This window comes from Argiope bruennichi, chromosome 2 (genome assembly GCF_947563725.1).
Source record: "Argiope bruennichi chromosome 2, qqArgBrue1.1, whole genome shotgun sequence".
Lineage (NCBI taxonomy): Eukaryota > Metazoa > Arthropoda > Arachnida > Araneae > Araneidae > Argiope > Argiope bruennichi.
The window spans coordinates 30,087,011-30,101,582 of NC_079152.1; the positions used below are offsets into that span (position 1 = coordinate 30,087,011).

The 14,572-nt window shown below is 25.6% G+C and overlaps 1 protein-coding gene across 1 annotated transcript in view; it reads left to right on the top strand.

Moving 5' to 3' along the window:
• Positions 1-12,353, top strand: part of LOC129960432 (vacuolar protein sorting-associated protein 8 homolog) — a 39,637-nt gene extending 27,284 nt beyond the window's left edge. The window contains exons 28-41 of the mRNA XM_056073861.1: positions 271-355; positions 1,491-1,589; positions 1,690-1,779; positions 1,864-1,913; positions 2,002-2,158; positions 3,436-3,525; positions 4,714-4,878; positions 4,960-5,041; positions 6,406-6,488; positions 6,574-6,654; positions 7,988-8,151; positions 9,601-9,799; positions 9,947-10,012; positions 12,054-12,353. Coding sequence (XP_055929836.1) covers positions 271-355; positions 1,491-1,589; positions 1,690-1,779; positions 1,864-1,913; positions 2,002-2,158; positions 3,436-3,525; positions 4,714-4,878; positions 4,960-5,041; positions 6,406-6,488; positions 6,574-6,654; positions 7,988-8,151; positions 9,601-9,799; positions 9,947-10,012; positions 12,054-12,191 — 1,549 coding nt within the window. The 3' untranslated portion in view covers positions 12,192-12,353. The remainder of the gene's footprint in view (positions 1-270; positions 356-1,490; positions 1,590-1,689; positions 1,780-1,863; positions 1,914-2,001; positions 2,159-3,435; positions 3,526-4,713; positions 4,879-4,959; positions 5,042-6,405; positions 6,489-6,573; positions 6,655-7,987; positions 8,152-9,600; positions 9,800-9,946; positions 10,013-12,053) is intronic.
• Positions 12,354-14,572: the final 2,219 nt, after the last annotated feature.

Below are 14,572 nucleotides of genomic sequence, written 5' to 3' on the forward strand. Positions count from 1 at the left end.
ATTAAAATTTGGCTAATATTTAAACTTGACATCAAGTTTTGGAAAGATTAATTAGTATTTTTGTAATCAATGATTTATTTTTTGAAATCTTTCTATGAAAGAAGTCAAAAATAAATCTGCATTTTGTTTTTGTTTTTCTCAATCATAACATATATTGTTTATTACTTCTGTCATTTATAATAGAATTAATCTTTGATAAGTAAAATATTTTTCAAAATACTTTTGAACAATATATTGACATTATCGATTATTGTTTGTTATAATTTATAGCTATCGAGTTTGTGAACATCTATATGAAAAACATCAGCAGTTTGACAAAATCCTTGAATGTTATTTGCATGATCCATCCCGAAAGGTATTTTTTTAAATATGTTTTTTCTTTCCCCCTCCCAACATATTTGTGTGTGTTTATCGTTACACTTTTTTAAATTCATTTATCATTTTTTTCCTTGTGGAAATTGTGAATTTTTTTATTCTATTTCTTTATAAAATAAGGATTTTCTGATCTATTAATCGTAGATGAAATTATTGCTTCATGATTTTTAAAAGTCTGCTTTAGTTAATACATGGCAATACAGAAATGATTACTTTTCGACATATCAATGTATAATATTCAATTAGTAGCTTTTCCTATTATTATTTTTTAGGGCTCTTAGAGATTTAACTTGCTATTCAATCATTTGGCTCCTTTTCAAAAATCTTGTATTTCTGAATCTTGTATTTATCTTAATTAGGTAATAAAACTTGCTACATTTTTATTTTAGGTTCTAATGTAAAACTTTTTTTTTTTCGTAATTATCGATTGGCCTATGCTATTAACCATCACAAGTTTTTAAAAAACAATCTTTGTTGCTTCCAAACATTGGTCAGTTATTTTGGACAAAGATGAAACTGAAAGAATGAATCTTTTCCTTGAACTATAATTTGAACTGTATATGATATCAAATTCTGTTATAGTTTCTATCTCAATTTTCGAATTAAAAAAATTTAGGAATGCATTCGTCTATAATCTGTTTATATCATATTCCTTTCTTCATTTTTTTCTCCCTCCTTTTATGTCCCCCCCATGATTATTTTGCTGATCATAAGAAGGAAATTTTAGTAAATCCATCTGTGCCTTAAATAATGACTATTGTTTTTGGATGTAGCTCAGTGGCAGTATTTGTGATACCCGACCCACCCCGTTTTGGTAATTTTAAGAGCATAACCAGATTGCTGTTATATATTTCTGATCAGCAGACTTTTAAAATTATAAGCTGAATAAGGTATTTTAAATTCTATAAATGAGAAAGATGATTCTTTTTAAAGTGCTATATTATGTAGAATACTTGTTACATTATTTAAAAAGCAATATTTACAGCAGAGGATATATATATAATTATTTTTTCCAGTTATTTGTGATTTGAAAGCAGCCTTTATAATTTATCAATTATTGATTTAATGATTTCTAATTATTATTATGATGATGATTTATTTTCTTTCCTTTTTAGCTTCAAGTTTTTTATTTTATTGAAAAAATTTTGAACCATCCTAAGAGAACAAATGAAGAAAAGGATGCTCTAGAAGCAAAAATTATTTCATCCATTGAAGTAATGTGCTCATTTTATTCATTTACTATATTGTTTAATTTAATATTTGTTATTATTTTGTTTTTTAAATAACATTATTGTTTTATAAATATTTCTATAGCAATTAGTGGACATTGATAATAAACGAACTTCTCAAATTCTGTTGGAATTTTTCCCTAATCAAATCCTGACAGTTGTAAAGGCTTTGAATGTAAGTATATTATTGTATGATATATTGTATATTAATTTAAATGAATAGTATTCTTTTAGTAATTTTTTTTCTTTCTGTTATTAGAATATGCCAGAAATCTTATACCAATTCCTGCAAGGTTTATTTAGCAATAAGTAAATATTTTCTTCTTGAATTTAAATTTAAAGAAATATTTTTTTTTTTTTACATATGATATCAATTAAAATTTTGAATGAATTTCAGGGATTTGAATTCTTCCGGTCCTGGTAACAAAGATGTACCGATGGTGGATCCAATTGTGGTAGAAACATACATAGATCTTATGTGCCAGTATGACTTTAATCAAGTTCATAATTATCTGCGCAGAGCTGATGGCTATAGGCTTGAAGAAACTCTTGAGGTTAGTTTTGAAATTCAAAATTCATGAATAAACCATGATTATTATATATGTTAATAATATCTGACTTGAATTTGCATGATGTTATATTTCATTCAATAATATTTTAATTATTCATATATTCTATGCTATATAAATTTTTTACTATGTACAGAATTCTGTGCTTCTGTGCTTTTTTTATTAATTAAAAAAACTCATAAATTATTTCTATAGGTGTAATTGGTTCTCATTTGTTCAAAATGAAATTTTGTTTAAAATTTAATAGGAGTAGAATCGGATACAAGGGTTCATTTATTATAACCAGACAATCCTTTTGTAAAGCTTATAAGGGCCCCTAAAATTCGAAAATCATACTATCTTTTAAACTTTTAGCTGTTGTTATATATTTTTAAAATTATTTTACGAAAATAGATATAATTTGGAATTGTCTTATTTTATATCTTACTTCTTTGAATGACATCAAAAATTTTTATGGAATTCTCTTCAAAAATTGTTTAACCTGTAAATTTAAAAGTTAATTTATAATTTAAAATATGCTTTCATGTTATTAAAAATGCATTCTTTTTTAAAATATGAAAGTATATATTAAAATGTGAAAGCTTTTATTGAGTATTTTAATGTGCATAATAAGAATTATTTTCAGATTCATTATATATTGGAATATTTATTTATTTGAAATAAGCATGCTACAGAGATTAACTGTATTTGCAGAGTGCAAACACACAAAGGACACAAGCCATAAAGCAAATTAAAACACACATAAAAAAGGAGCAGCAAAGAACAAAGAATATATTAAAAAAGCAGGAGTCATTGAACATCAATAAATTCTAACTTCAAATTGTTCATAACTCATCAACTGTTTACTCAAGATAACAAAATGTTAAGTGTATTTGAGCTATTTTAATCCAGAGAATTTGGATATTTATTGAAAATTGGGTGTTGCTATTTCTAAAGTACAGAGATGACCTTCTGATAGTAAAAAAACATTTCATAGACTTATAGAGAACATATTTCAATAAGCAATAGGCTTTTACAATTTTATTCTGTGATAAGTAGTTTAGAATAAAGAGCTGTCCAGATACTTTTTCAAACGGCTGCTCAGGAACATTCAGAACATATTGTATTTTTAAATGATTAATGCTTTATTCAAAAATATTATTGAAAGTAGTATTCAACTACACCTTAGTGTAACCATGGAAATGAAACAATTTATTTCAGAATAATTATATATTAGAAGCATAAAACGTTGAGCTTATTTCTATATCCTCATTTGTGTATAGATATGCAGAAAACACAATGCTATGGAAGCAACTGCTTTTCTTTTGGAAAGAGCTGGTGACATTTATGGAGCTTTTAAAATAATGCTTGAGGTAAGATAAAACTTTTTTTCTTAATAAAATGAATGATAATATGAAAAAGTGTTAAGAAATTATAATAATCGTAACTGTGATATTTATGTTATAAAGAATTCACTTTTTTAATTAAATTCATGACCTTATTAAGTTGGCTCATTTTAAATGTTTTAAAAAATTACATGTGAAAAATATTTAGCTATAATTTGAATAATATCAGTCAATTTTAAATAAACTGATTTTAAATGTATATAAAATCTCACATCTAACTAGTGATTTTGCAGTGAAGGGATGAAGAACCTAAAAGATAAAATATTTGTGCCTTTATATTACTTTTTAAAATCAAATATGAAGATGAGGAAAAATCGTTACATTTGCTAGTTTGCAGCTCACTCAGTATAAGAAAATTTTGTATAAAATTTTAATTTGTAGAGTTTAATTTTTAATTATTTAATTAGCTACTTATCTGTGTAAGTGCAATTTATTATTGTTAAAAATGCACAACAGAAATTGCATATCTTAAATATGTGACATATATTTTCTTGATATTTAAAATATATAAATAAGGAATTGATTTTAATCATTTGCAAATGAAAGTAATAACTATCCAGAGATATTCTTAATTGAAAGTAAATTCATTATAGTCATTATATAGCTGTTCAAATTTTATTAATATCTGTCAGCCAGATATAAGATGATTGGTTAATTCATTCACAAAATTATCTCCGTATTTGAAAGTTTTTATCAGCATAAGCAATTAATTTCTTTTATAAAAAAATAAGTACTTTATGAAATCCAAACTGCATGAATTTTACCCTACATTAATTTAAAAATTATTAAAATCACACTTTTCCATGAAACAAGTACTTTTGTTAATTTACATTAAAATAATATAGTTATTCTGCGGTGTATATATCTATTGTTTTTAATATTTTGCTTACTTTATGAGAAAGTTATAACTTTTCATGTGTTTGTAGATATGATCCACACAACTTCGAATTTGGTTATTTAATCCCTGTTAGCTTTTTTTTATTATTGTCATGCTTAATTTGGGAAGTTTTAGTGAACTGCAATAAGAAATATAAGTTAAAATTTCTTTATCTTATGAATTAATTTAACTGCTTTATTTATGTATTTTTATTAAAAAAAATTTCGAGAAGCTGAATTTATTTGAATTAGATAATAAAACTGCAATTTCTTTTCAAGGGTTTGCAAACTAAAGTGAAAGAAATCACTGAAGAAATTTTGTCCTCGCAAGATGATTTAAATTTAGAATATTTAGCTTCATGGAATGCACTCCAAAGTCGTTTGTTAGTCATCATTCAACTGTGCCAAAGAAATTCAAATAAAATGGACCAAGAAGAACGAGAGGTAAAAGAGGAAAAAAAGTTCATCATCTTAATTAATTTTTTTAATATATTGTATTTCTGATTGTTTGTTTTCTTATTTTAGAAAATTTGGTTTCCCCTTTTGGAGGCTATGATGGCTCCTCAAAGACAGTTGAGAGGCAGAGTGAATATAAAATATGTTAATGGTAAGTTTAAATTTATTGGAATTTAAATCCGTTAATAATCATTTGTTCAGGGACATCATTATCAACTGACCTTGACTGAAATTTGTGAATCCATCCTTAAAGTAACTCTCATGTTACTTCAAAACAGAATTTTGATAAGACTAAATTGTATTCAACTTTCTGAATTTGTATTAAAAAAATTTGTATTTCTTTCATAAAATAATATAACATTAAATGGATTTGGATATTTTGTTGTTGTTTTTCCAAATTCATATAAATTACTCAGTATATTAGATTTATTTTTAACATTTATTAACAATTTGTGAAATGATCTTTTCTTATAATACTTGATTTATTAATGTGAAATTTTTGAAACAGTCATTTAGCATAAACTTTTTAAACCATGAAATATTTAGATTTAAATTAGAACAAGGAGGATCAAGTTGGAACCAGTGTTTAAATTTATTATTAAATAAAGGTGGAATTATGAAGAAAGTGATCATTTTTGATATTCTGTGGAGTAATCTAAACTTCAATAAAATATTCTGTGTTCTATTAAAATTTTATTTGATATAGAATATTTTAAATTTAAAAAAAATAAAGGGAAAAGGCGATATTTTCTGTAGAATTTTATTTTCCATTCTTATTTTTATATTTCTTTTTATGTCCTATTTTATTGTGATAAAAGTTCTTTATTAGATTATACATAATGGTTGAAGAAAATTTAGGCATTTTACAGCCATAGATAGAGCACAATATGAAGCCCCTCTTTTTGATTAATGTAGTTTCAAATTTCAACACAAATTTAAATGACATATTTTATTATTTATTTTAGTTTTTTTTTTAAGTTTTTTTTTTTTTTTTTTTTTTAGTAACTTTGCAAAAATGCATTAAGCTGTAAATGTTCTATAGAAATGTATGTTTTTATTTATTTTTTGTGATTCAGGATTAAATGGCATCCTCATTTTTATGTATTCTTTAATCATATATTACTGTATATTAAATACTGTACAAGTAAACAGAATGAATCAGTTTGGCATTACTCTTGTGTTTTATAATTCATAGAGTTTGTATTTTTAGCGATTTGAATTTGTAATTTCTATAAATTTATTTATTTGGCAATTAGGCCGGTAACAATTTTTTAAAATCATCTGCTTGCACCCCCTCGCCCCTTCATTAGCAATGTGACCCTAATAATTACTTAGTCTATCTAGTTGGAAGTCTGCCCCTGTATAAGGTGGACTAAGCTATAAAAAATATATATATCAGTCCTATTCAATTCATATAATTTATATGCATTATAATAATAGTATAATAATAATATATTATAACAATAATAGTATTAGTGTTATATAAAATAATTTTTGCAATAATTTCTTTTTAAGAATTTAAAGAGCTTACTAGACATCTACTGAATAATATGATGGGATATATTTCACTGCCTGCAATTTTGCAACGAGTAGTACAAGTAAGATTATAAACATGCAGTTTTCATTCAAGTATTATGCATTTGAAATGCAATTTCAGTTTAACTAAATACTATCCTTGCACAGGATCCAGCATATAATACGGGAAAGTTTGGTGAAATTCGAGAGCTAATCATGGGAATGTTTGAAACTTATAACTATGAAAGAGTAAGTGGAACTTGCACTTAATTTTTTAACTTTATCTTACTTTTAGATAATTTTAACCAATAAAACTTTGAGCTGAAATCATTAAAAAAATGTTTAATGCTCTGAGCATTCCATTAATGTAAGTTCTATTTTTTGAAACTTAGTTTGTTTCATTTTAATAATTCCTAGAACTGAGTATTTAAATTGAGCTCATACTTAAATTGAAACGAAGAATTATTTTAATGTATTGTATTTATAGTTCTAGGTGCTTAATTCCCTGGAAATATTGGTTATTTTTTATCGTGTACATGAACTATTTTAATGGAGAGTGTCTCATAAAATCATAAGCGCTATTAAAAATGTAAATATCCGGCATTAATATAATAAAGCGTAAAAATTTTTTATTTGTAAACTATACAGATATTAAATAGAATCCTTCTTCATCCTTTGTCAATAAAGTATTTGTGTGAAGAAATGAAAACGGTTGAATTTCAGGACAACAATATAATCTACTATTAAAAATCAGTCAAAAAAATATTTTTTTAAAAATAACAAAAATTTGTACTACTATTAAATTAATGTTATTAAAAAACAATTTCAATGTTGAAAGGCTGTGAAATTCATTTTTTTTTTTTTTTTGCAACAATATTTTTCCAAGTTATCAAGGGAATATGCAAATTCAGCTTAATTTTTAATTAATTAAAATCTTAATTAAGATTTTTGAAAAAAAAATCGCTTTGAGGCGCACTTTCCCATTTGCCTAAGTATACAGGTGCCAAATTTGGAAGCTGTAGATCATATGGTCTGGACTGTAGACCACCAACTCACACATGTACACACATTCATCTTTATTGTAGTGTAGATGAGCAAATAAAAAGCAGAATTTTCTCTCTTAGTATTCAATAATCGAAAACAATTTATAAAGCAATAAAAATTACTTGAATTTCATTACAAGTATGAAAGTTTTATAATTATGGGGGAAAAAATATCTAAAAAATTGCCAAAATTCCGAAAAGGAAAATTGCGCAGTTAGCTGAGTTGGTATCATTAAAAAGATAATTTTTTTGAATTTTAAAATAATATAAAAGTATTTTTTATGCAATAATATTTTTAAAAGATGTCGCGGATAGCGCCGAATAATATATATATAATCTTTATGATGCAGATTCCCGCCCTCCAAAGTTTATTTATTCTAATTTTTTAATTAATGTAATTAATTTTTAATTAATTTAATTAATGTACTATTTAATTAGTGTAGATGAAATGCTCTGACCTGTAAAGATCCAACAATTAGACATATCGCATACATTCATTCTTATTACTAGAAGAAAATGATGAATTTTCTCTCTTTTAGACATTGCTTTCTACTACTACAAAGTTACTGAATGATGATTTACATCATCAGTTACGAAATTTGTGTAAAACAGCTAACCATGTGTATTCTAGTCATGATGATACATGTTCCTTTTGTCGAAATGAATTGGATGCTGATGAGGACGGAGAAATAGTGGTTTTCCGGTTTGTAATATAAACCTTTATTACTTTTTTTAAATTTCTGTCTGACTTTATGGAAAGCTCAGTTTTCAGCAAAATTAATAATTTGATCCAAAATATATTTCTGTTTACTTTCTAAGTTCTCGTTCTCTGTTCTTCCAACAATGTATCTAAAATAATCTCTTGGGTAATATCTGAAATTAATCATTTCTCTGTATCATTATTTATCTTATACTCAGTGTGTGTGTGTGTGTGTGTGTGTGTGTGTGTGTGTGTGTGTGTGTGTGTGTGTGTGTGTTAATTAATTTCCTAATTTTTATCTTAAATTAACCCTAGTTAACTTCATTCTAAAATGTTATATTATTTCCAAATCCAATACCCACTTTTTTATTTAATTAATTCTACATGTGCTGTAGAAAACTGGTGACTTATATTTCTCACACTCGGAGAGAAGAGATAAAATTCCCTAATGCTTACAACATTCTTTTAAATAAACCTAAGGTTTGCTTGCCTAAGTTGATAAGTATAAAAGAAATCTTTATAAAAATCTCATAGTAGAATCATTGATGGGAAAAATTTCTGCCACTTTGCTCTTGTATCACGATGTAAAGAGACTTCATTTTGTCACCGCTTCTTCCTTGTACATAATATGCCTACCATGCTGAAATAAAATGAAGTTATAATTTCAAAAGTTTCTATTTTTCTGCCATACATCTACAAAATTATGTTTATGAATATGCAGCATAAACTGTCCTCCACCTGTCACAAATTAATAAATTGATGACCTAAATAAAAAATATATATAAATTGCAAATTTTTTTTTAATTTAAAACATCAGTATTTTATTTAAATTTTTTTAAAAGATTTAATCCAACATACATGACCATCTCGTCTTTTTTTTATCAGTGTCCGAAATAGAACTGAGGAAGAAAAATGGAAAGGTATTGTCATTTATTAAAAAATATATTGCAGATCACGAAATGGAAAGAGATCCTTTTATGATAAAAGGAAAGAGATCCTTTTATGACAATCCATAATTCAAACAGCTAAGTGAATTTATTTTTAACAGAAAGGATTGAAAACAAGCAGTGTATTAATAGATCACGGATAAGAATTCAACTATTGTGATTAAATAATAATATGTCAATAATGATAATTTGTCATGTACATACTGATATCTCGCTTATAGTGCAATAAGTTATAAAGCAAAAGCTCCATCCAGCTCCATGCAATCATGCCAATGCTGATTTGTTACCCATTGGTAATGTAAAACATACCAATTATGTAATTTCAAGCAACTGGAATTTTTATATACAGTGTTTTGCACTGTCAGTGATGATATACTCTGTATTAGTATTTTATTAGACTGATTTTATCTGTTTTAATATTTCTGGTGAATATTAAAATAAATGTAATTTTTTTTTTACAAATTAGCATTCTTATCAAAATTTTACAAGTTGCTTTTATACATAGGTGTGGCCATGTATATCATTTGAGTTGTTTGGGAGGTGGTCGGCTGACAAATGAAGATGATGCCATATCCTATTCATGTATCAAATGTACAAGACACCAGAGATATGTTCCAAGAGTGCAGCATCAAAGAATAGTACCTAGTAAACAAAGCACCATGCCAAGTTTCAGGACCAAGAGCAGATCTGCGTCATTCAGAGAGGTTTCCATTATGAATGTTATTTTTTTCAAACATATAATTAAAATGATACTTTTTTTTTTCTATGAAAGAAATGAGGTTTCCTTAAATTTATGTTGATTTATTTTTCAAATCTGGATAATTTTTATCTGATATTTTATTTTATTTTAGAGTCGATTGAACACTCATCAATTGCAAGCTCTTGAAATTTTAAGGAAATGCCAGAAAACTCCTAGAGTAAGTAATTTTTGAAACTGTTTTCTGAACAATAAAAGTGGCCAAAAAATATTTGAAAGACTGATGATTACTATTCTTGGTTATGCCACATTATCTTATGATTTATTCGTTTTCATAAAAAGTAGGGGAAGTAATAGTGGGAAAAAATATTTTGATGTATTATTAATTTTTTAAAAATTTTAAATGAATCTGAATACATGATTAAACATCTAAGAAAAGTTTTAATTTGCATTGTTATTTTAATTAAATAATATTAAAAATCATATATGATTTATAAAACTTTCAGATTAATAAATATTCATGCTGAAACATTTAATAACCTAAAAAAAGTTTTGAAATATTTCTTGATACTGAGTTTAGATAATACTTCTTTATTGGTAAAATTCAAACTGTCTTTTGAATAAACTTATTCAAATTATCTTAATCCTAAAAGTCTTAAGAGTATTTTTAATAATTTTCAATATTAAGTTCCTGTTTGTTTCATATTTATTTTAATACCTATATTTATAAAAGGATTAGGATATTATATAGTTTTATTGTCATTCATTTGTCTCTTAAGCATTCTGTATAAAGGGACCAATATAAATGGATTGTATAGTCAGCTGTGCTTCTTTGAATTCATTCAAATCTCTTATTATAAATTTTCTGTTACTGTATTAATATTTTATTTTAAACTTACAAAAAACTTAATGAACTTTAAAATTAACTATGGTTAAACGATAATGACATTAAAGCTAGCATTTCACACTTCCATGCCAAACACCTGTAGAAACCGAATCTGCATAATTCTATATCAAGAAAATATGTTCCGTGGAATTAAGTAAGGAACTTTGGAACTTAATAAACTCTGCCATTAGATCATATCATATAGGAGAATCATTTGCTTGCTAAAGGAGTCACTAAAGCAGTCAATGAAAAATATTCATAGTAATAGGGCTTGGAAGTCTGGAGAGTAATGTCCTGATTCCAATCTCATATTCCACTGACTCCAATATAACATTATGGACTATGTATCCCACAGACCAATGGTAGTGTCTAAATGAGATATAAACCTGACCTTAACAAAATGTCTGTTATTCAGTACTACTCAGTATGAGATACTCTGTACCTTCAGTTCTAATTTTTTTTATTTGAAATTAGAGAGTGTGAGATTTTGTTTTGTATCTTGAAGTTTTCTTTGAAAAAAAAATTGTCATCAGATTCAGAAGTATTTCTTTTTAAGAATCAGAGATAATAATAAAAATATATATTATTATGAAATTATTTACTCCCTTTTTTTACTATGAGGAGAATGATTTAGTTTATTAATGATAAAAGTTTCAACTGTATCAGATTTTAAAATAGAATTCTCATTAAAACAGGTATTGCTCTTGATAGTTTGCATAAACCTAAACATTTTTACAAGTTAAAAGGTCTAGACTTGTATCAACTGTGTAAATATCACAGTGTCTTTTGATTTTTAGAGGTATGACTAAAAGGTTAGGACTACATTTTTTTGGTTTAGTTTCTGCATTGTCTGATGATTGCAATTAATTATAGTGAATCTAAAGGTTTTTTTAAAATTTTTATTGATTTATATATTTTTGGAAACATTTAACTGCAATAATTTTTATATAGCCCATAACATATTTAATCTCGAAATGATTGTATATGAGTTTTCATCACATATACCATAGAACATTTGCTATTCATTAGCAGTTTAATCTCATTAAATAGTAAGCAACATACATTAGGAAGGTGATTAAATAGTAAGCAACATACACTTTGTGTAAGTGAATTAATATTTTTACACATAATGAAAAAACATGCATTCTTTTTTTTTTTCATATGAATTTTTTTTTATTACTTAAAATGTTTTATGAGAAGATTATAATTTTTATAATGTCAAGAAACAGATTTCCAACATCAAAACTGCTGTATAACATAAATTTCTGTATAACATGTTTAATTATTATTAATTTTAAAAGTTTCATTTTTTTTATAGAAAATGAACTTTAATTATTTTTTTTTTTTTTTTTTTTTTTTTTTTTGTATTTTTCAGCTGTCTTTTATTGACGAATTGGCTCAAAATGAAACTCGAAGAATGCAAGGCTCACCAGTTAAGAAAAAAGAAGTTGATGATAATCTAACCCTTAATTTGGCTCCTGCTGGTAAAGAGAACTTTGTATCAGAATTTTAAATACATGAAAAAAAATTACTGTTAACATTCCTACACATCTGTAAGTTTATTCTTAATGAATTGTGTTTATAATATACATAAGTAATTAATTTTGTTAAGTTTTTGTCTATTGCTTTATAAGCAAGTTGTACATAAATTGTCACTTCGAACAATATATTTATACCATTTGAATATATATTAAAAATAAAGATTCTTATATTGTCTATAATATTATTCAAAATTCTGTTTTATTTTTTAACTTTCAAGTTTCCTGTAGCTTTCAGTTTGATAAAATTTTCTTTTCGTGTATATATATATATATAATATATATATTCCTTTTTTTATGTAAATGCAATGCAAAATGAATTGAACCAACACTTAATGAATTCATTAGCCAAGGAAGTGAATTTATTTTAAATCCTAAAATTTTAAATATTGTGTTACTAGAACAATAAGTGTAAGTTAATTACTGTAACCCCTTTGCATCTTAGGCATACAAAAGATTTTTGAAAATTAATAAAGCTTATGAAAAATTACTTTAATCAAAACATACACTTGCCTTCCCTTATGTACATTACACATAACTGCTAGAAATTCGAAATGTTAAATTAGACAGCTTATACATATACATCAGACAGAATAAATATTGTACCAGATTGCTGGATCATAATTCTAATTACAAACAACATTACATGTTATTAAACAGGCGGGTAATTCAGAAGAAAAAATTATATTAAATATATGAAGGCAAATAATTCCAGAAATGCTATTCATAGGCCCTTGAGGATGTTTTTATAAGAATATGATAGGAATATTGATAAAAACTCGCGCCAATCGATTCGTGGATTTTTCACCTATAATTTTTAGATATATTCCTATTAGAAAAACGATCTATAGCAATGGTAACCATGACATGATTTTAAAAATTAATCTGTGCAATTTCTTATATATATATAAACGCTTCTCTCTTGGTAACTAGAATAATTTTGATTAGATTTGAACCAGCATGCCATATTTTGTTGGGGGAATGGTAGTAGTAGTCAAATTCATTGCCGAGTATGCAGTTCAATGGTAGTGAAATTTTCAGTTGCCCATAATTCTAATGACTGCAAACAAAAATAAGATACAAATTAGGGAATTATCTTCTTATCATAACAAACAACTTTTATGCTAAAAGTTTTTCGACAGCTGCAATTTCTTCTAATTAAAGAAAAAATTTTAACTCGGAACTTCAGCTGATTTTTAAATTTTTTTCCCTTAAATATCCAGACAAAAGAAATGTCAGGGCCCTCCAGATTACTAAAAGGGAAAAAAAATATAAGGTAATGTTTAAGACATAGTAGCTGGTTTTAGCCAGAGAAATATTTACTGAGAATTTTTTGCAGGTGTAATATTCTATACCTCATTGGTGTTTGTATTATAGTGTCAGATAAAATATTTAAGTACCACATTTAGTATCATGGAACTTATGTACTAATTTATGAAAATATCAAATTTTTACATCAGACTTTTATTGTGTATATATTTAAAAATGTTTGACAATTATAACCCTATGTTTATACGCGATTTTTTTTTTTTGTCCGGTTCGTTAAATTTAATCTGCTTTTATTTTTACGCTATTTCAAATTGTATAAATAAAAAAAAGTGAATTATGCAATTCATAAAAGGCATTTTAGTTAAAATTCTTACAAAAATCCAATTTAATTGTTTTTGGCATGTGCTAATTTACACCTCCACTGCCATATATATATATAAACTATTATATCAATATACTATAATATATACTATTTATATCATGCTACTGACAATAGTGGTTATTGACACCTTATCCGCCTTGTCGCCATTTATATACCATAGGGGGGAAAAACATGCTTTTATATGTTTGGGTAAAAAAAAAAAATTGCATTTTGCTTCAAATCGAAAGTATTGCTAAGCATTTATCTTATTTAAAGATATTAATTTTTTTCAAATATTTGAATGTTTTCATCATAAGACATTTTACATAGTGTCTGTGTTAAAATTTCCAAGAAACCATAGTCGTCATTTCTCAATTCTAAATACATTGAATGAATTTTACTTTAATTATGACAAAACTTTGTTAGTTAATGATGAAAAGATCTATCTATTCACATAAGTTATGCTCTCCTCAGATTCTACAAATCAGAAGGATAATAATATCTATTCAATAGCAGAATTTGTACTACTGAGCCAGTTATAAATTTGCATTTTCATCTTTTCTGTCATCATAAATTCTTCTGTTATCAGAATCAATTTAGAATATCCTCATATTATAAAACCTGCCATATGTATTCTCAACAAATACTAATGAATTACTATTAAAAAATTATTGAACTATATATTACTATATTATACTGCAAATTTGTTCTTTTTTTTATAGTTGT